General features: G+C 43.9%; 2 protein-coding genes and 1 long non-coding RNA gene across 3 annotated transcripts; all 3 read left to right on the forward strand.

Annotated features, from left to right (window-relative positions):
* Nucleotides 1-8,309: 8,309 nt before the first annotated feature.
* LOC112270556 lies at nucleotides 8,310-14,890 on the forward strand. Its single transcript, XR_002962799.1, has 2 exons — nucleotides 8,310-8,861; nucleotides 14,578-14,890. It is a non-coding gene; the product is annotated as an uncharacterized LOC112270556 (long non-coding RNA).
* Nucleotides 14,891-18,371: 3,481 nt separating this feature from the next.
* LOC100834191 lies at nucleotides 18,372-18,898 on the forward strand. Its single transcript, XM_003567716.4, has one exon. The coding sequence runs from the start codon at nucleotides 18,458-18,460 to the stop codon at nucleotides 18,584-18,586; it is 129 nt and encodes a 42-aa protein (XP_003567764.1). The 5' UTR covers nucleotides 18,372-18,457; the 3' UTR covers nucleotides 18,587-18,898.
* A 1,970-nt stretch (nucleotides 18,899-20,868) lies between these two features.
* LOC112270542 lies at nucleotides 20,869-21,467 on the forward strand. The gene has a single exon (XM_024458185.1). The coding sequence runs from the start codon at nucleotides 21,131-21,133 to the stop codon at nucleotides 21,245-21,247; it is 117 nt and encodes a 38-aa protein (XP_024313953.1). The 5' UTR covers nucleotides 20,869-21,130; the 3' UTR covers nucleotides 21,248-21,467.
* Nucleotides 21,468-21,931: the final 464 nt, after the last annotated feature.

The following is a 21,931-nucleotide window of genomic DNA, read 5'->3' on the forward strand; positions in this document are numbered from 1 at the left end:
TGCCCATACCCCTACCTAGGACATGGCTAGCTAGCGTGCCCTAGCTACGTGCTAGCTAGGGATGCAACATTTTGAAGAAGAAGGTAGCTATAGCTAATAAGGTGAATTCATCATCAACCTCATGAGCATGGCATCTAATACCCTTAAGGCAGGTTGGTAGGTAGAGCGAGCGTACCGGGGCAGGCCGAGCAAGCACCCATCTCTCTCTTTAGTCTTTACAGAAATACAAAGGAGCGGTATAGCGCATCTATCGATGGCATTGAACTAGCTGACAAGGAGTGTAAGAATGTTTAGTTTTCTACCGGGGAATAAACATGTAGGAATAGATTTAACAAATGTTAAATAGGGGGGACAAAGTGGGTGGCGAAGCCATGAAATTCGCAGATGATAAAAGGGTCGGGTTGAGGAGAGTGCGCGGTAAAAAAAATTTAACTTTCTCAATTATCTCATGGCGCACATCGTTTTGGTCCTCTTGCTCGCGTCTTCGTCGGAGCAGTCGGCGATAGGGTCGTCGACGACATGCTCTTTACGCCGCCGCCGCCTGCGAGTAGGACGTCATCAAGCCAAGCACCACTACCCGTAGCGACGCCGCCATCGCGGTGGCACTCGCCGTCGCCAGCGCCGCAGCAGCCTTCGCTATCGTATGATGCTCTCTCCCGCACACGGTTTGAGTTTCCAGCGACTCGCCGCCACCTCTACGAGGTGATGATGGTACTGCAGCCTGCTTGTCGCAGTTTTGTGTATCATAGGGACCAAATGCTCTATGGCCCCCACCCTTCTACCCTAGTTGAGTTGTTCGTGGCATCTTTGAGTGACAGGCCGTCGCACTCGAGGTGATTGTTCAGGGTAAGCGCCATTAAGGACAAAACACAGGAGCTCACGTGGAACTATGTTCAGGTAGGGGGGCACCGCCCCCTAGCCCATTAAGATTTTGTAGAAGGACCATACAGCCACTAAGGGTGGAGCTACAGGTCTCCTGCTCCTCTGATAGCTGGTGTAGTGGGTGCCGGATTCTTCTGAGCCCGCGGACCATCCCACGCGGGATCTGTGAAATCATAGGTGTTGTGTAACATTGGCAAGTGTTTTAGATGAAACATTGATGTGGATATTTTGGATAATATAGATACTTATGTGATGACATGTATCATGTTTTGGACTTAGTGCTTTGCTATTGGTGTGTTGATCCATTAGTTTCTTATGTGAAAACGTGGCACGAGTTGTGTGGAACTTACCACGAGTCAAGTCGTGGACTCGTGCTCGTACTGGTTATTTGTGTGTTCACTTTCAGGTGTTGCTGGAGCTAGAGGAATGTGGTGGATGACAGATCGAGGGACGAAGCTTGGGAGAAGCTGAGGTCGAGGATCAATGTCATGCGGGACGTTCGTGCGAAGGAACAATTGAAGTGAAGGCTACGATGATCTGGGAGGGCACTGGTTTGTCGTACGTTATTTATACCGGAGGTGTACGATATTGGAGATATTCGACACGTGATGGTCAAGTTTTGAAGACATCATCAGAAGAGTTGATGCCATGGAGTGGCATCGACGTGAAGACATGTAGGTCCAGACGTGGCTGGATGAGAGCTGTTTAAAGACTAAACAGTAACGTCATGAAGATGGCATCCGATGGAAACGTGGTTCACATTAGAGTTGTGCGCGTCGTCAAGATGAACAACTTTGCTTTTGGAGTCATTTCAATCCGAGGTCGTATGTGGCCTCCACGTGCAGAATACCGACCAGGACAGAGGTGTTCGTGTTGGATTCGGACTCGGTTTAGGGTCGCGAATTTTTCCTTATAAATAAAGGACGTCTAGGCTAGGAACTCAGAGCTTTGGATCTAGATCAATCCTTGGAGAGTTCTTGGATGCATGGTTGCATCTTTTGTAATCGATTGACATCGTTGCAATAAAGAGATTCGTTGGCAATGTCATCTCTGTTCTTCTCGGATCTTCGTGAAATTTTCGTGCTAGATCTTTCTAACACTTTGGTGCAGCTTTCTCACAAGATCATAACACATTGCTGCAGGTTTCTCACGAGATCAAGGGAAGATTGGGATTAATTCATCTTTCTTGTTTTTCCTCGAAATTGGTTTTAGATTAATCCTCGTAACTTTCTGTCAGCTGTTACTGTTTTGACTATATCTTCTGATTGGTTCGTCCGATTGAGCTGATTTTTGTTGCGTTGGTTAGATAATTTCAATACCTTTCTTTTGCATACTCATACGTATTTTTTGGTTCATCCAATCAAAAGTTACGGCTGTTTTACTATCACGGACAGAAAGATGATTTAGGGTTTCAACTTTCGGGAAAAGTTTTAATTTGCTTCCACGCAATCATTCAACCCCCTCTCTTTGAACTTTCGGGAACTTTCGGGAAAAGCCGCCGCTGATCCCGCGCGCGCCTGCCATGTACGCCACCGCGCCGTCTCCGCCGCGATCTCCTTGTCCCGACCTTCCCGAAGCGATCCACTCGCGTCCTTTAAAAGCCCGAGCTCCCCTCTCTTCTTCCCCTTTGGTTCCCCTCTCTCTTGCGCGCCCACGCCGCCGCGATTGCTCGCTGAAACCCTAGCGCCGCCGCCGCCGTCTTCGCGTCGCGCCGACTGCGCCGATGAGCCTCTCGGCACGCGTCTTCAAATTTCTGGACCGCATCGTCCGCGCGCACATTTTGACGCGAGCGGATTTGTTCTTGGTGCCTTGCAGCCGCCGGAGTAGCGCCTCCCGACCTCGCCGGAGCCCGCGTCGCGCCACCGCCGCTCACCGTCATCCTAGGCATCGCCCTCGTCCTCGCCTCGCCGAACGGACCGCGTCACCGGACTCGCCGCACCGCGCCGCCTCTCTCCGTCGCTTTCCGAGCTCCGGCGACTGCCGGAACACCCCGCCGCCACCCCGCCCGCACCGCACCACCGCCGTACACCGTTCGCCGGAACCCTAGCCGGCCGGAGGTGAGCCCGAGAGCCCTCGATCGTCCGATCTCATTCGACGGCCGAGATTAGATCGTGTTATTTCTTTTAAAACGAACCGGTATCATCAAATGAGATAGCGACATGTGGCACCCGAATTATAAAATGAAAATCTAATTTTAATCCCCCAGTTTAATTAAATGGCAATTTTGCAGAAAAGCCCCTGTAACTTCAAATGCTTATAACTTTTAAACCCTTTGGCCAAAATTGACAAACTTGACCTTTTTGGAAATCTCTCAACCTGTAGAATCTTTTTGCAGTGTTTAAATTTAAATTTGAATATTTGAATCACAGTCAATTTATAGAATAGGGTTTAATGCTATCTAATTCATAACTAATTATTTAGAAATCCTTTTTAATTCAAACCAGTGCCCAAAAGTTTGTTTTATTATCCTCTGTCCATTGGGACAGAAAAATAAATATTTTTAATTAATTTGTTTTGCAGATGCAAATAAAATCTTATTTTAGGGGTTAAACCCTAGCTTTTGCTTTTTGATTAAAACCCTATGCATTTGTTTTAATTACCAATGCTTAGGATCAGTTGATCACCCAAATAAAATGAACCAAATCATGTCACATGCTTGCATCGTATCATAGCATACTTTCTTTTGTCATGATCTGAATTGTGTGTTTATGTGTGTGTGTATTGTTTGTATTTGAATAGTTTTCTCGGAGAGCGAACCTTGTGATTGTGACGAGTGTTTGAACTACAACTGCTACCAAGGCAAGTTCACTTTGATCATATCCTATTACTGTTTGTTTTAAAATACTTATGCATTAGAGTTGTTTGTAGAGATGCAGTGATAGGATTATTACTCGTACTTATGCTAGCTATGATTGACCTACTAGCTATAAGGTTACATTTGCCATGAATCCTCCACCAATAGCCATCGTGATTAGATATTGCTTAGCCATGCTATGTTAGTAAACGTGGGAGGGAATCTCAATCACTGTGAGACTGATTATGTGGAGTTATTTTGGAAACTTGGCAAAAACAACCCTAATGAACCATCCTGGGTGGGCTGCTTTGAGGATTTGAGATGTTATGCGACGTTAGGTCCATTTCTATGGGTCCCTCTGAGTCGAGTCCCCGTGGACTCGGGGGCGGATCGTCCATGGACGTCTTCCCGTGGATTCGGGGAGCGCTTGCGTCGCAAATGTGGAATGCCACCCGGGGTAACCAGAGACTGGACTAGTTTCCTATTTAGTAGCTTCTAGTACAATCACATGATAAATGGGCTCTGGCAGGATGGATGTAAGAAATATGAACCCGGATCCGAGGATGACATCGGTATGTAGCCGTGTAGGTGGGAGCGCGTCCCTCAGGCAGTTTGGGGGATTATGTTCTGAAAATTTCTGTAATCGATGCCGTTGCTATTCTACCCTGAGGACAGCAAGGGATTAACACGTCGATTTCTTGTGGGTAAAGTGTACCATCTCTCGAGAGTGTCAAACTAAGTACTTAGCCGTGTCCCCGGTTACGGACAATTATGAGCAACTAGATTTGGGGGCTGTAAGGAAGGTCTCACTCATTCCAATTTCTTAAATAAAATGAATGGTTTGAACTTGGGATTAGAAGCATTGATGTTTCTACTCAATGTCCTTAGATTAATAGGAGCATCGGTGTTTCTACCCGGTGTCCATTAGTTAATAATAATGTAACCTTTAATTGTAGTAGGATAAACTATGTTTTGCTACCACGCCATAAAGCCTGAACCCCACTATACCTTAATTGCATATACTTGGTAGGATCTGTTATAACTTCCAGGTGAACTTGCCAATACATTCAATGTATTGACCACGTAGTGGCTGCAATCAATAATGCAACTGAATCTGACGAAGAGTGAGGTTCGTCGATGTTTCGTTGGGTCATGTGCTTAGATTCCAACATGCTCTCTCCTCTAGGAGTAGTTGAGGCCCATTTGCTCTACCTTTCCGCTACTGTTTTATGATACAATGTTTTATGGTCTTGAAACACTATTTGTTTATGCTGGCCTAAGGGGTCATGCATATTTATAAGTACAATTAAGTTCTGGATGATACGATGTAATAAAGTACATTTTGACCTTTGTATCTTGGTATTACATCTTGAAACTGTGTGTGCTAGTGAGTCGATCCAGGGACTAGCACAAATAAGCACAGAGATCGAACCCTTGTAAGGAGGCGGTTGCTTCAGTTCCTGCAGCGATGGAAAAAGAGCGACCAACTGATTTAACACATGCCAAACAATTGTTTCCCTCTTCTCAAATTAATGAACGTGAATATGTAAATTAACCATATACAGCGGTGTCATCTCTGTTCTTCTCGGATCTTCGTGGATTCTTCGTGCTAGATCTTTCTAACACTTTAATGCAGGTTTATCACGAGTCCATAATACTTTGCTGAAGGTTTATCGCGAGATCAAGGAAAGATCGCGATTATTTCATCTTTCTTGTTATTCCTCGAAATCGATTATAGATTAATTCTCGTAACTTTCTGTCAGCTGTTACTGTTTTGATCATATCTTTTGATTAGTACGTACGATTTAGGTGATTATTGTTGCGTTGGTTAGATAATTTCAATAAATTTCTTTTGCATGCTAATACATATTTTTGGTTCATCCAATCAAAAGGTACGGCTGTTTTACTATCACGTACAGAAAGGTGATTTAGGGTTTTAACTTTCGTTAAAAGTTTTAATTTGCTTTCGCGCAATCATTCATCCCCCTCTGATTGCCTATCTTGATCTCACACTAGCAAACTCCGAATCATGTTCGGTTTCATTTTTTGGGAAGTACGCTTGAAATTCTTCTCTCTCAGCTGGGTGGATGCTTAATTCTTGTTGCACATCCTGCTGCCCTTCATTGTATCTCATTCTGATCTTGGACTTGAAAAGCTACGAAATACCTACATAATAAAATGAGGCAAGATAGTAGCTCTGCCTCTTCATGCATATGACATTGAAAACAAATACTAATTAACTTCACCTGATTATAAATGGTATCGAATACTCTAAAATTAAGTGTGCCAAAGGTCGTGTACATGGTTAGCATATCATAACATCATGTGTATTATGGATTAGCAAAAGAACCCGTGCGATGCTACGGAACAACGGAAAATTGTATCAAAACGTAAAATTAAATGTTGATGTGTTTCATGAGCACATATGTATATAATGATTGTGATATGTTTATTTTCGTGGGCTATACTTTGGTCTCTTTCTCTTTTGCACATGTCTTATTTCTATATTTATTCTTGCCCTGCTCTCCTATTACTCCTACTCCGTACGTTTTTTCTCAAATCCCTTCTCCCAATTTCTCGCTCTCCCTCTGACTATCCTCTCCATCCATCCTAAGTGCAAACTCCTTCTCTCCCCATCCCGATTCATCCCGCCACCGAAGATCGCGCCGCCTTGAGCGGCTGCCCACTTGTGCGCACCGCCTCCGCCTGTAGATTCCCGCCGCCCGTCCGCTCCTGCGCGCCGCCTGCTCCCACTTGCCACCCGGTACGCCTATGCGCCGCCCGCCTGCACCCTCTCGCAGCCTTGTCCGCCCGTTCGCCGCCCACACATCGTGTCCGGCCACTGGTCGCCGCATGCCACTGCCCATCGGGAGGGCCACCGGTGGCTCACGCCGACGTGGTCCCTGCTGCCTTGCGCGAGACCACCGCCATCCCGGCATCAGGCTCATCCCATCGCCGACAAGTCCCGCGGGGAGCCACCGGCGCGCACGAGATGGTGGAGGCGGCGGTCGGGGTGCGCGACGGAGCCACGGGTCCGCAGCCACCTTCCGCACACAGACGCCGCCGACGCGCACGAGCTGGTGGAGGCGACCAAAAGCGGCGGCGGCCGCCGGCGAGATCTGAAGGGCGACGGTGATATCCGGATCGAGCATGGGTGGGGGTGAGATTCGTAGGAGGGGAGCGAGGAGGGCTCTGTTGGTTTTTTTTCTTTTTTGGGCGGTACACGTTTTTTTTGCGCTTGAGGACCACGGGAGCTGAGATTAAAAGGCGCGTGGGGACGGCGGTGGCAGATACGTAATTTCGATGGCACGCCACTACCGGTCGGGACGGCCACGGGTGGGTCGCGCCGACACGGTCCCTGCTGCCTTGCGTGAGGCCACCGCCATCCCGGCATCAGGCTCATCCCATCGCCGTCCAAGTCCCTCCGGGAGCCACCGACGTGCACGAGCCGGTGGAGGCGGCGGTGGGGGTGCGCGACGGAGCCGCGGGTCCGTAGCCGTCCGACGCGCACGAGCTGGTGGAGGCGACCAAGAGCGGCGGCGGACGCTGGCAAGATCCGAAGGGCGGCAGCGAGATCCGGATCAGGCATGGATGGGGGTGAGATTCGTAGGAGAGGAGCAAGGAAGGCTCTGTTGGTTTATTTTTCTTTTTTGGATGGTACGTGTTTTTTCTGCGCTTGAGGACCGCTGAAGCCGGGATTAAAAGGCGCGTGAGAAGAGTGGTGATAGATTCGTAATTTCGATGAAATGACGTAACACGACATCCTTACCATCATCACCAACTCCAATTTAATATATTGGTATCTGGTGCAGTAGCATCATACCAGTTGGGTGCTGTCTGGTTGTGGTAGCCCGTTGGATGGTTGTCACCAGGCCGTTGGGATAAATGGGAGAGCACCGCTCTCCGCTCAGATTCCCGGTGCGGCCTTTCATGATGTGCTTTAGTTTAAATCATTTTAAAAACTGAACTGCATGTGGGTGTGCCAAACCTACATGTGACAGTACGAACAAGCAAAGGATTTGTTTACTGTCCTTGTCTGCTGGTACAGGAACATGTACATGTCTACACACGAGTTAATTATGAATATTGCATCATGCCGTCTGTACTGTACTGTACTACTGTAGTATTAATTGATGAGCTACTGCACCCATTTTGTTGCTCCTGTATCACAGCTCATCACCAAACGGGAACCAATGCTTCGATTAGATCAAGTTTCAAAGCTCGAACCCCTCCAGCTTTGCTACCAAGATTATTCCATAATGCTTCGATTAGATCAAGTTTCATAGCTCGAACCCCTCCAGCTTTGCTACCAAGATTATTCCATTATTTTGTACTCTTTCTCGTTCTAAATTTTTGACTTAAATTTTTCAAATATGGATATATTTATTCTTAAAAAGCGTTTAGATATATGTAATATTTTGGCAATAATTTAGAATAGGAGGGATTACATGTATCTAGACGCTTTTTGAGCATAGATACATTCATATTTGGACAAATTTGACTCACTTAATTTGAGACGGAGTGAGTACTTAGGAAGCTAGCTCCAAATTAATATATAGCATTCCGGAATTAAATTTGGGCATTGCGGTACGTATTAGTGAGGTCGATCGGTGTGCTAATCTTGAGAATGATCTACTGTGTCAAGGTGCAACCCATTCACATGTTAATGTTGCCGTTTAGACATCATTGCACAACAAAACGCTGGTTATTATCTATTTGAACAGCGACAAGCAATCCAAGACCGACCGATCGATCTGCTGCTCATCAGAAGCACGGCTTACATGTTCCTCGCGCACCCGGCAGCATGCGTGAGCTCCCTGAAATTTACAAGTATATCTACTAAGAGGAATATATGCATGCCAAGGCACATGCAGGATGAGTACCATTGGACTCGGGAGGAACACGGAAGGAAGCAGAGGTACGTATTGAAAGCCCGTGCGCCTCAGGCGACTGCGCATCTGGCTTTGTTTGCAGTTTACCAGCTGCTGCAAATATTCCTTGTGTTTACTGGATCTCTTGGCAATGGGTGCCTTGAGATGGGGAGGATTCATATATAGACGAGGGAGACAAAAAATTGAAGCGTGAAGCTAAATCGCCAGGGTAGGGGGCATCACGGGAGAAATAGCAAGAAGGCTGTGCCGTCCTACAATGCGAATGCAGATTTTGGGTCTACATCGATAACCAGGTGAAGCATCTGATTTCTCTGAAAACTAAGTGTGCAAATGTGCTGGTTGATCATAATGGTTGCAGTTATTGTGTGATTCCTTCTCTCAAAAGAAATCCTTTTATAGAAGGAGAAAGGCTTATGTCTAGATTTTTGCTAGTTTACTTTTTGTCTAACTGTTTACCGATAAGTCTTTAATCAAGTTTGTGCTTTGTATTAATTGCCTGTGAGAAGAATATTGTCTTTATTCATCTTTCTTCATGTTTCTATTGTTGAACTAATGTGATAGTTGAGTCGAAAGGGAGCTTTTGCCTTTCGATTCCTCTTAACTACATAGTTGATTGTTTAGCAAACCATGATTGAGACTAAGCAGAAAGACATCCTCCTATTGATTGAAACTAACTAGGTCATTAGTGACTTTACGAGCAAATAATAATATATCAGCTCATTATTTTTTGGCACTATCCATCTTTATTAATACTTCACTGACAAAATATTGACAATAGTTTGATGAGCTTTCAAGCCAATCCGTCCGGTTGAATTAAACGTTTTTAATGGTAATATTTAAAGATTATGTTTCGTCTCCGCAATTCATAAAGTAAATTTATACTATGAATAGTACATGGTGCCCCATGATTAAATCAATTTGTATACATTTGGTTTTGGAAAAGGCAACCTTTTCAAAATGACTGATGACAAGCTAAACTAGACAAAACCGAAACTAAAAGATTTAGTGCATTTCAAGATGCATCTATATCTCAACGTGTAAACGTTCATGCAGCTCTGCAGCCAATAATATCATTACAATCCAAAGACCGGTCCAAAGTAAGCACAAAAGATTCATATGTGTCCTTGAACTCTTGATAGTCTTATTATCCCCACAACCTCTATGGCAATATCAATAATCAATGGTAAATTTAATTTTCTTCATTATTTGCTCATGTCCAACTGGCCACAAAAGATACATTTGTGTTCTGGCTATATGTACATCTCTTTGTGTGTGTTGTCGATATGAATTCCCTGGGTCAATTGGTTTTCGACATTCTATGGCAATAAATATCAATCTTAGACTCTTTCGTCAAATAGAAAATGTATTCTCAACTAATTAACCACTCAGTGACGATGCACAATTAGTCATGGGCATGCTAGATTATAATTTTTGCTACTGTATAAACTAGGAAACATGTAAAGTGGTTATTGATGAAAGTAGAATTTTCAATATTTGGTCATATGAATCTTACGTGGTATTTTGCCACAAACAATTCTTTGAAAACTCTTTTGATTTTTGTTTTACCCGAGTAGTTGTATTCATTATAAGTGGCCGTGGTACATCCCCTTTTTAGATGAAAACAAACTCTTCATTTTATTCCTTCTTCCTCAAGACACACAATATGTACCACCACTAATTATTATTTAGCTCCCTATCTTTCAAAGATTTAATTGGAAATATTTCATGTTCTGAAGATCCTAATGATTAAATTGCACATGACGTATTTTTTTCAGGTTGTACACAAATATTTGTGACCAATGATATAGTAGTGGGCCGTTTCGCCAACACCATTGTCTACTGAACAGAAAAAGGATCCGAGGAAATCTAAAAATAAAAAGAAGCTAAAACATATATACATTTATGGCAAAAGAACAGAAAACATGAACATTGAAAAAAAACATACAAATACTACAAAAAGTTACGTTCCGACAAAATGAAAAACTTGAAGATCAGAAAATTTAGAAGAAATGAATAACAAAAATAAAAATATTATAAAAAGTGAAAAGTATATATATTTTTTCAATCCCTTAACTGTATGGAAGTCTAGTTTTGGTCACTCAACTCTAAAACCAGGAAAGTTTAGTCATCCAACTAGCAATAGTCATATAGTTTGGTTACATATATATGTTACATATAATATAGTTTTTAGTAGAGTGTCTAGGAAGGACGATATTACATATAGTATAGTTTTTTCATGTCCAACAAGTTCCCTACAAACTCAAAACCTAGCTTAAACGGACTAGGTGAGGTGGATAATATAATCATATTTTTAAAACCAATTTTTGCCCAAGGCTTGCCTCTCCAAGTTTTATGTTTGGATTGGAATAAGAGTTGGTTCATGATCTTCTGGGAGAGAGGTAGACGGTATACTTATAATGCTAGCTCAAATAAATAATTGCAGTTTAATGGCATAGAATGTACTACTCCCTCTGTCCTGAATTGTATAAGAATCTATACAAATCCACATCAGTTGATTTTGGACGGAGAGAGTATATGATAAGTGTGATACATTATATAGTAAAAGCACAATACAAGGTTCCTAAGGCAAGACACCATGTAAATGCACGGTCATCTCGACTAAAAATGGTTTAAGGAAATATCTAACGGGTGGATATATTTGATGGGCTAGAGATGAAACATCAAATTGGTTAGGCCCACTACGTTAGTAGGGAAGCGTTTAAGACCCAGAGTTGTCCAATATGTTACGGTTAGAACCAATATTTCTTTGTATGGTATGAAACCTAGATAACACACTATATTAGGCGATCAATATGTTAAGGCCTCGCAACTTTATATTTTGTTCTTTTTCCTAGGATCATGAGAATATTAAGAAGTAGTAAGCCCAGCTCCAGTCTTCTATATTTTTACAACATAGAGTTATCAAGACGTATTTGAAGAATAAGGACACTACATATCAATATCATAATACTAAGAAAATTGTGGGTTACATGAGATCCCATTCATTTCTGGCTACTAATTTAAATTTGCATTATGTATGAGGGACTGATAGGCTAGCGAACCAGACATGCATACTAATCAAATACCGCTACATATTAAAAGACCAACAATTAAGTCCTGATCTATAAGCTTTAATCAAAGTGTTGATGAAATAATCAAATAAAAATTTAAAAGAAATTTAATATGTGAACTTTAATTCATCCTGTACGATCAGCTGTCTTGGGTAGAGACAAGAGATTGGCAGGTCATCTGAACTTTAGTTCCATACTAGTACAATGCCCGTACGTTTGCCACGGTCCTTTTAACAGGCACCGCACGATGGTCGCCATGACCACTTTGAAAGGTGATCATGACACGTCAGCATTGCTTTGGCACCAACACCACCAATATTTGTTTTATTCCCACCCCTGCGCTGCTCGGCAGCCCTCCTCTTCGTCAACACCTTTCGTCGAACCGTTTTTGCCTCGTTGTCCTGGACCCGTTTCTTCCTCGTCCCACCTCTCCCGGCACGTTGCGCCAGCAATCGAGCTATGCCTCCCCTCAGAGACGACGCTGCTCAGCCATGTTCGCTGGCCACGCCGCTTCCACAAGCTGACGCTGCTCGTCCGAGTCTTGACTCGCAACTCCACCCAAAGTATGTGGCTGTAGCACTGCTGCTGGCAGTCCCGTCTCCGCCGCTTTTCCCCTCCAGATCCGGTGCGTCCCCAGATCAGATCCTGCTCGGCCTGCTGCCAGATCCTAGCCCGCACGTTGTCACGCCCTGTTGCAACTCTCTCTCTCTCTCTCTCTCTCTCTCTCCTATCTGTTTGGCTTCCTCACTTTCACCTAATATCACGCATATTGTATATTATAATATTTACTTTTTAATTATCCAAAATTTGGTTAGTTGGTTAATGGATTGTTATTTAAGTCAAACAAATAGTTGTGCTATAAATTGTTTGGAGCCAATCTCAAATTAGGTGTAAAATACATTATCCGCATACATACCTTTATAGCTTGCATGCAGAATTTCAAAGTGTACATACATGGATATAGAAGCCATGACTACTCTTTGGAGGATTATCTTATCGAGAAATAGGAAAAAAAATCAAAAGACGAACAGATGTAAAGCAACTGAAGCAATGAAATTGGTACCACATAAACCCAAATGGTACTTTAAAAGACCATGTAATTTGAGATGCACAAAAAACTAAAGTTAAATAACAATGATGTAAAACCATGCTAGTTTATACCTGCTTGTCACTATTTTCCTTTGATACCTTGACATACTCTACATACGCAGGCAGAATTATTTATCTCGGTTATTTATGCTACAGAACATCATCAAAACACCTTAAATTAAGTACATGTGAATCTCAACAAATGCAAAACGATTGAGAAGAAGAAAAAATCTATACCAAGTACTACATAGCTGCTGAATTTCTTCCCCATCAAATCCAAACTCCATAATTAGAACATAATATACTTTGTTGTCTCAAGAACATATCATCTTATATTGCTTAATATAAGGAAAAGTCAAAATGATGGAACCATGACAATCCTCATCGGCACAATCCCCCACACTGAACTTTAATTGGAAATATAAAATACACACAATTTTTATGACATCTGTGTAACATTTTTGCTTATGACATCCGTGGCCAAAAGATAATCAGTATCACCTGCAAAACAGCAGTGCTAGTTATACAAGCATCCATGTTAACTATTGCTCTGTATCTGAAGTTCTGAACAAATATGATACCGGAAAGAACCGGAAAAGGTGCTTTTGGGTCCTGGTTGAAACACAAAGAACACGCAATGCATTACCTGAATCCAACAACTCAATTGCTTCTCCCAAATAGATACATAGAAAGTCTATACCAAGCATGTATCAGGAAATATTAAAATGGAGGAAACTTAATTAATTAACCATGCACTGTTGAGATGGAGAAACGCAATGAAAACTACTCTATAAGTTAAGACTGGAACATTGTAGCCTATCCGAGATCTTTCCTCTTTTATGCCTACAGGCTGGTCTTGATCAAAGGCTCCAATTAGAAAACAAATAATGTTTGTTTGGTTGGCCTATATCGATGGTGATGATTTTTGTCCCCATCAAACAAACATTGTAGCCTATATCGATGGTGATGAATTCTGCGCCGACCGTCGGAGGCGTGGTGAGCTCCTTGAGGATCTGGCGAGTGCCATGCTTGAGCTTGTCCCAGACGCTGTTGCTCATCTTATTAGCACTGGAATGGTGAAGATGGTAGCTGAACACCAACGGCCGCCGACGCCTGCAGCCACAAGCGAGCGGAGGAGGAGATGGGGCCGGCGGCCACGGCAGGAGGAGGAGGTGACCGGCGGCCACAGGAGGAGGAGTAGGGGGCCGGCGGCCACGGGAGGGGCGTGGGGGCGGCCTCCGGAGGTGAGGAGGGGACCGGCGCGGGTGGAGGAGGAGGTGACCGGTGGTCTCCGGTCACCGGTGGAGGAGGAGGTGTCACCGGCGGCCTCGGGAGGTGAAGGAGGGGCCCGGCGGTGCCGGGCACGGGAGCAAGGAGCGGACACGGGAGAAGGAGGGGTGGAGGTAGGGGAGATTTGCAAAAAAGACCCCAAGTTTTGCAGGAAAGCCCAGTTCCGTCCTTAAATTGGAGTGCGCGTTGATTTCTGAGAAAAGGAAGGACCAAAATGCCAAATCGATCGACGGACGAAACAAACGACGCAAACGCTTTTATTATTAGGTACAGATACTAAGCTAATATCACCTAATTTTATTATTAGGTACAGATACTAAGCTAATATCATCTAGAATCAATCACGCAATCCAACGCAAACGATGATCGACTAGTCTAAACTTCGATTTTCGATTACGATCTTTTTCCGATTACGATCTAAAATCACATACAGATAAAAGCTTGTCTAGTGTACGAAACATGACTCGACTCGATATACTTGGATACTTCTAGGTTTACTTCAATTTGAACCATATTTAAGATTCAGTCCCCATCCTGACATGTTTTCCTTGTCTATCAGGCTAACTAGACGATTTATTGACGTTCGTTTGGTGATGTGAAGCTCACGTGTGATGCATTGTTTTCACAAGATGCATATCTGATGTGACATTATTTGTAATTATATATTTTGTACTTTGCACCTCAACTTCTCTTTCCGAGTGAATTCCATTTTTGACCCTCAAGTTTTAATTTTTTTGACAGTTTTGACCCCATCTAGTGAGATTTTCATTTTTTGACTCCATTTAATAAAAGTTTTGCCGCTTTTGACCCCATTACGTCGGATATATAAGTGCGCTTAAGATCAAATCTGAAAGTAGAGTCCGTTTCTGGTTCGTCTTTGAGTTCTAGTCGGATTATGAATCAGTCTCATATTCAGTTAGGTTGTTTTACTCAGTTTGCAGTTTGTCATTTATAAATATACGAGAGTATACCCTGTAAACAAAAAAGCCAGGAAAATAAAGAACAAAAAATGACAGGCACGATATGCTGTACCTAGGGCAAAGCTGTAGCCATCCAATCTATTCTCTCCTGACGTGAGTACTCGTGCTAGCGCTGGTTGTTGATCGATTTGCTAGCTTGCTTCATGTGTACGTGCGCGTCTTGCCGGATTCGATTGGCTTGCTATCTGTTGTTGCTTGCGTGAGAGAAAGAGATATTCGACCTGATTTTCCAACAGGATCGGGACGTACGGTGGACGAGCCGGAGACGGAGTTCGCGTACCAGACAGTGGTGAGCATCGGCGGGCACACGTTGTGGATACTGCAGGGACACGAGCCGGCTGCAGAGTAGTACCACCGGTGTCACGTTGACCGGCTGGAAGGAGAGATATTCACCGGCACACGGCGCATCGACAACGACCATCATCCTCCAAGCCGTCGTGATCGCAAACAAAAGCAAAGACACGAAGAATATGAGGAGTAACTGATTTGTCGTTCGATCGAGTGCTCAAATGGGGTAAAAAGCGGCAAATCTTTTGTTAAATGGGGTCAAAAAAGGGAAATCTCACTAAAGGGGTTCAAACTTGTCAAAAAAATCAAACATACGATCAAAAAGGAATTCACTCTCTCTTTTTAGTTCTGTCCTACTGGAGGGGGTGGGGGTGGGGGGGAGCGATCCAACGTGAGAAGCCTCCTAGGTTGCCCAGTTTTACTGTCCTAAACTTCAAATATGGTTTAATTAAGTAAGAGCATTGGGGCTTAAATCTGATTCACTGTGTCACCAAAATTCTAAATTGCCACAACACGATAAATATGTGGTTAAAAGCGAAAATTTAGTCAATAGATTTTTTATCAAGGAGGTTGTGCTATAATGTTTAACATGACGCCTTTTTTTTTTGAACGGGTCATATATATAGTTTGTATTCCTTTCGTTTCATAATTCTTGTCTCAAATTTGTCAAAAAAATGGACGTATCTATTTCTATAAAGTGACAGCTAGATACATGTAATATTTTGATAAGAATTATGAAACCGAGCGAGTAGCAAGGAGCCCTTGACTAGCCAGCAAGAGTTCTCAAGTTGCCTTGATGTAAAAAAACAGCTCTTAAGTTGATTTGTTCTATAATTTATTTTTTTGTTGCTTTGTTCTAAAAAAATCTCTTACATGTGAATTTCAAAAAACAAAATTGTACGAGTACTACAAACTGAACACTACTCCGTATGTGATAGTCAGTCGGTTTTATGTGATTAAACCCAAACGCTAGCTGGATAGAACAACCCAACACCCAAGTGCGGGAAAAAATCATACGCACTCGAAAACGCATTGCTCCCGATAGAAGAAAAGGGCCCTGCCCTAGCCGCCGCCCAGCGCCAGATCGATCTCTTCTCCTGGCCGGCCAGCCAGAAACGACGTCCCTTTCTCCTCTGCGCTTCGTGCTATCGTAAGTTTATCAAAAGTTAAGGTTCAACCGGCAGCGGCACTTTGGTGGTGATGGTGGCACTGTGCCTCGTCGACGGCGATCTTGCTGGTGGCATTGAGTAGTGCGGGATAGTTGGTCGCTACTCTTCTGGAGTGGTGGATCTAGTCTTGTGTTTGTGCTTTGCAGGTCATCTCCGTGTATTGGTTGATTAATTTGTTCCTGTTCAGATTGACGAGGCTTGGCCAGCTTTGACCTCGTCGTGCAGTTATCATGGCTAGGTCTTCTCGGATTCGTCTGGTCGGATATGAGATGGTCATCCAATGCTCTTCGTCGTTTTCTCTCCAGTACAGTGGTATGTTTTTCAGATCAGTGTTGCCGACGTCTTCTGTCTCCGACCGGCGAGTGCAGGAGGAAAACAACGACTTACAAGAACTTGCGTGTAATTTTTTTTTACCTCAAAGATGGTTATGTAAGGGTTGGTTGAGAAAAGGTCGGGTACACATCGTCGTCTTGAGCGTCTAGCTAAGCTAAGCATAGGTAGCTCGATGCGCCCATCACGATTACATGATCTGGAGATCACACTGTCGGGGCGCATTTGCTTCTCCTACCGACAAAACCAATGCAAGTTCCAGTCAGGATCTTGGTGCAGCTGGACCATGTCTGCTCAGTAATCATCCATGTTAGAAATGTCAAACAGCCTTGACTACTTGACATATCGTGTCCCAGGAAAAAAGAAATATGCGTTGTGGCTAAAGCATATAGTAGTAGTTGATTGGACATTGATTTGGGGGTGAAATTATACAGGAGTTAGGAGTTAGACCCTTGCTAGCGAGCCTTAAACGAGTGGCACGCAATTATGAACTATAGCTTGTCTGCCATATTTGGCCCCAAAGCTGCAGTCGTGCATTATCATTTATTTCTGTCTTCAAGGATACATAAAACAAGATTGCAGTCAAATGACTTGTTATATAACAAAGGGAGTACCACCATGCATTCCTCAGGCCAGAAGAAATGAATCTAGTCCAAACGTTAATGCGCAGAACCATATATCTCCGGGACAGTTTTAGGACCCCTGTAAAAAAGAAATACTAGCGTTCGCTGGGAATCTGCATCCCCACTTCGATCGGTTAATAATCAATCGTTCAGTGCATGGCCAGGCCTGGTTAATTTACCATATATAACAAACGATGAACCGATGGATGAAGAAAGCAAACATAAACATGGTTGTTGCTGTGCAGACGCACCGTAATGCATGCATCCAGGGCCGACAGGCGCACATGGATACCCTATACAGCTAACCCCAAGTGGTTAGTATTTGGTTAACATCCAGTGTGTTTGCCCGCTAAAAAAACATCCAGTGTGTTTACCATTCCTGAACGTACAGGGGGATCACTCGTCAGCATACGACTAGGAATAGTCATTAGCGACAACTCTTTAATCACCTGTCTTGGCAAAAAACCTGTGTGGAGTCCGAGTGATGTACACCGACCCGATGTCATAGAAAGGGATTAAGAAAGTAGTAGTCCGAAGGGAGTCCAGTCACGAAGCACCAGGAGGGGGCCCTGACCTGGAGCGCACGAGAGACGGGAGGGGCAGGTAAAGCGACCCTTCACCAGCGTGCCTGGCCGTGTGCCCCGACACATTTTCCATTCGGGGCAGCACGCACGCGCTCTGACGCGGAGCACGACGGCCGAACCACCTTGCCCGGCGGTCCCGGGGGCAGCAGGAATCCGACGCCGCTGTCCGTCCGTCCGTCTCACTGGCTGCCTGCCGTTACACGCCCCCATGTGGCCACCACACTCGTTATTCATTGGAATTGCCAAGCCTCACTCACCATCTTCAACTTGGCCTAGCTAGCTTAGCTAGGGGGTCATCTTTCGTTCAAAAAAAAAAAAAAAAGAAAGCTAGGGGGTCATCTGGCTCTATTGATTCACCCCTCCTCTCCTTATATATAACCCCACCCGTTGGACTCGTGATCCATCTCCACGAAACTACTTGTGTTGCATCATCGAAAGCCACACACACACACACACAGTTGAAAGATGAAGCTTCTTGGAGGGAGCCAGAGGAGGCAGAGGGGAGGAGGCTTCAGCAGGACCCTCAAACAGCAGAGGGCCAGGTTCTACATCATCCAGCGCTGCGTCGTCATGCTCCTCCGGTGGCACGACTGATCCCATCGGAATATGGATGCATCCATCCTCCGTCCGTCGTCGCTCGTGTGCCAAGAATTTTGCTTTTTCGGTCCGTCATTGTGCTGTGCCAGAATGGTGTCGGCCGTTGTACATAAAGAGGCCAATATAGATCAAGTAGAAGTAGCAGCAAGCAAATAGGATTCTAGCCTCTAGTGTTCACCACTGCCTCTCCCCACCCCTTCTCTTCTAGCAAGTGTGTGTCATTGTACAATTACACCGTCGAATACCGAAATGCAAATATCGACTGAAGAGAGACAAGGCATTGCTCCATCAATCGCTTCTTTTCCGTTCCATGTGATTTTTGTCTCTGTTTTCACTGTTTCTTGCCCATCTCAACTGCTTGGCCCATCTCAACTGCTTGTCGCAGAATGCGGCTACTAATTAATCCAGCTTGGTTCATTGTATTTGTACGAGTACAGATTCAGGCTCAAGAGGTTTGCTCAATTCCAGTGATTCTTGCATTCATCTCAGGTTCCAATCTAAATCGAATGCAGAGTGTCGAGGTCTCTGTATCAGCAAGTATTATGAGAGTTTGCTTCGCCACATCTTGAGAAATGAACTGACTAGCAAATAAGCTTGGTTGATTGTTCATTTCATCTACGGCACTTTCTTCTGAACTTTCTACATGGATATGGATGGGATGCAGATTTTGACGATGAGTAGATGCGCACCATCTTCTTGGTCTTCTGTCGAGCTGTGCCCCCATCTTTGTTGCTGGTCATGGTAAGAATGGTATTTGCCTCGTCAGTCCTTTGGACTTGTGAATGTCCGGTCACAATCTACTGACCATTTCCAGCGGCTGCAATCATATACTCCCTCCTCCCGTATCAAGTGATTTAAATTTGTTCAAATATGAATGTATCTATAGATAAAAAAACGTCTAAATACATGTAATGGAAAGTCATTTAATACGGGATGGAAGGAGTAGAAACTAGCCCCATTCGTCTTATGTAATGCAATATTTACCCGTGTATACTTACTGGTTTCAAAAAACGAAAACAAATTTGTGGCCTTCTATATTGATCGAGTTTCTTTTTTCCTATTCTCCTTTCTAGTCTTATTTCATCTTTTAAATAATGTATCCGTGAGGACTGGAAAATGTAAATAATGACATATCATTCTAGCGGGGCAATTTATTTAAATAATTGTTAGAATTATTTGTCTTGACTTGATATGGGAATCAAATTGGTTTGATAAAATGGTGCACCGATAACACACTTTGCACAACATATTCTCTCGGGCCGTCTCCTATGCAAATACTAGTATACTGAAATTAAGACCACCTGATTGCTTCAATGATGGGTGGTGATGTGTTTTTTTATTTTTTGCGGAGAAGGTTGGGCACGGCGACAAACTAAACTAAAATCTTATCCTTGCTTGCATCTCCTGGCGAAAGAAAATTAAACTACTCTTACTGATTTTCTGCTCAAGGCAAAAAAAAAATTATGTTCAAAGCATTCATAAGAGGCCCCGTCGACATACTTCGAAATATTCTGTACGAAAGTACTCCCTCCGTTCTATAATTCTTGTCTCAAATTTGTTCAAAACTGGATATATCTATTCCTAAAAAGCGTCTATATATATGTAATATTTCGACAAGAATTATGAAAGGAGGGAGTAGTACATATTTATTGTTCTACTTGACTCAATTTTTTCGAATGTCTCGACCACCCAAAATTGCATGTCACCTAAGCTGGTCATTTGCCAGTAATTTCATCAAATGAGTAAAATTTTAGATTGCGGGGCATCGTCCAGTAAATTGAATTGCGCAGTGCGGAGGAATCGATTCAACGTTGACCAGCCCAATTCCGAGGAGGCAAAGACGGCATAATGTATTCGCTGTTCAGCTCTGCCACTTGCAAGCTACTCCGTAGAAGGGAGCTTCATCACAATTCACAAGCACTGCTAATTAGCAGCGTCCGTTCAGTTGATCTGTCGAACATTGTGCTACCGTACTATTCTATCTCTACCTTCCCCAGGGACAGAGATACATAGCTGTTCATGTTGTTGATCCTGAAGACCTGAACGGGAGAAGGCACGACACGGTACCAAGAGCTAGCCAGATCCATGCAAATCCTTAGCTGTAGCCAGATCTCAACACATGCAACCTGCATGCCGATCCATCCAGGCAACGCACATTGATCTGCCCTTCACGCGAACGGGAGGGTCGTTCCGCCTTGTCCGCCCGGCTCTGAGATCAAGCTTTGGCGTTTGGCAGGGCCAAAGCTGCAGCTACGCTGGAGGTGAATATTGTATCATAGGATGCCCAATGGGCTACTTGTTTTTCACTCCATTGTCGGGCGGTGACATGGAGGTGTGGGTCGGCAGCCAAGCCATTATAAGTATGGTGGAGGCATATTCTAGTACCCAGTTGATCTCCCTCCACCTGATCCTGACGCCTATATAAGCACCCACTGCAGTCTGTTCCGTTCAGACAAGGACACCAACTACAAGATCATCATACAATTTGGCTTCGCTTTCAAGCTTCAAGAGTGAATTGAGAACTTGAGATATATTATCAAGATGAAGCTTGGGAGCCAAAGGAGAGGAGGAGGCTTCAGCAAGGTTATCAAGGAGCAGAGATCGAGGCTCTACATCATCTCGCGATGCGTCGTCATGCTCCTCCGGTGGCATGACTGAAGCTTTGTGTTTGGGCTATGAAACAGTTTTGGCTCTTGCTTTCGTCTTTCTTTTGCTATGTCGTTTTCCCTACTACCAGAATGGTATTGTAGAGATTGTACAGACACAGATCCTTGTGGCCGATGTTCCTTGTATCAATTGATATACGCAGATCTGTTCCCCATTTTTCGGTCTGCCTCCTTCATTTGATGTGCGCATGAATGTCGGTTTTTCCAGGCGTCCTCAACTTCCCCCAAGTGAACAATATTTGAGACATTGTAAATATGCATCAGAAATCCTCACTGTTGTTGCAGGATCGAGCTCTCAACTCACTCACACGAAGAAATACACGCGAGCAGCGTGCAACTGATTGCTGCTTTTCTGATTTCATTCCTTTTATTCCTCAGTTACATGCGGTGATTAGGCTTCAACACCGAGCTTCTGGCGCATCTCAACAAACATCACACGCCCGAGTGCGTTCGTCAGAATATCAGCAAGTTGGCCATCAGTGCCAACATGATCAACTTCAAACCTTCCATCTTCAATGCACTCTCTCATGTAGTGGAATTTAGTGTCAACTAGGAAGGCTGCCCTCGCAAATGCGAGGGCAACATCCTTGGTGTGTTGAAAGTGTTTGAACAATAATTTATGATGTCAAAGATCTTTATGTCATTCGGCTGGAAATGGAATGGTTCTACAGCTCAA

The sequence above is a fragment of the Brachypodium distachyon genome, chromosome 2, assembly GCF_000005505.3.
Source record: "Brachypodium distachyon strain Bd21 chromosome 2, Brachypodium_distachyon_v3.0, whole genome shotgun sequence".
Taxonomy (NCBI): Eukaryota; Viridiplantae; Streptophyta; class Magnoliopsida; order Poales; family Poaceae; genus Brachypodium; species Brachypodium distachyon.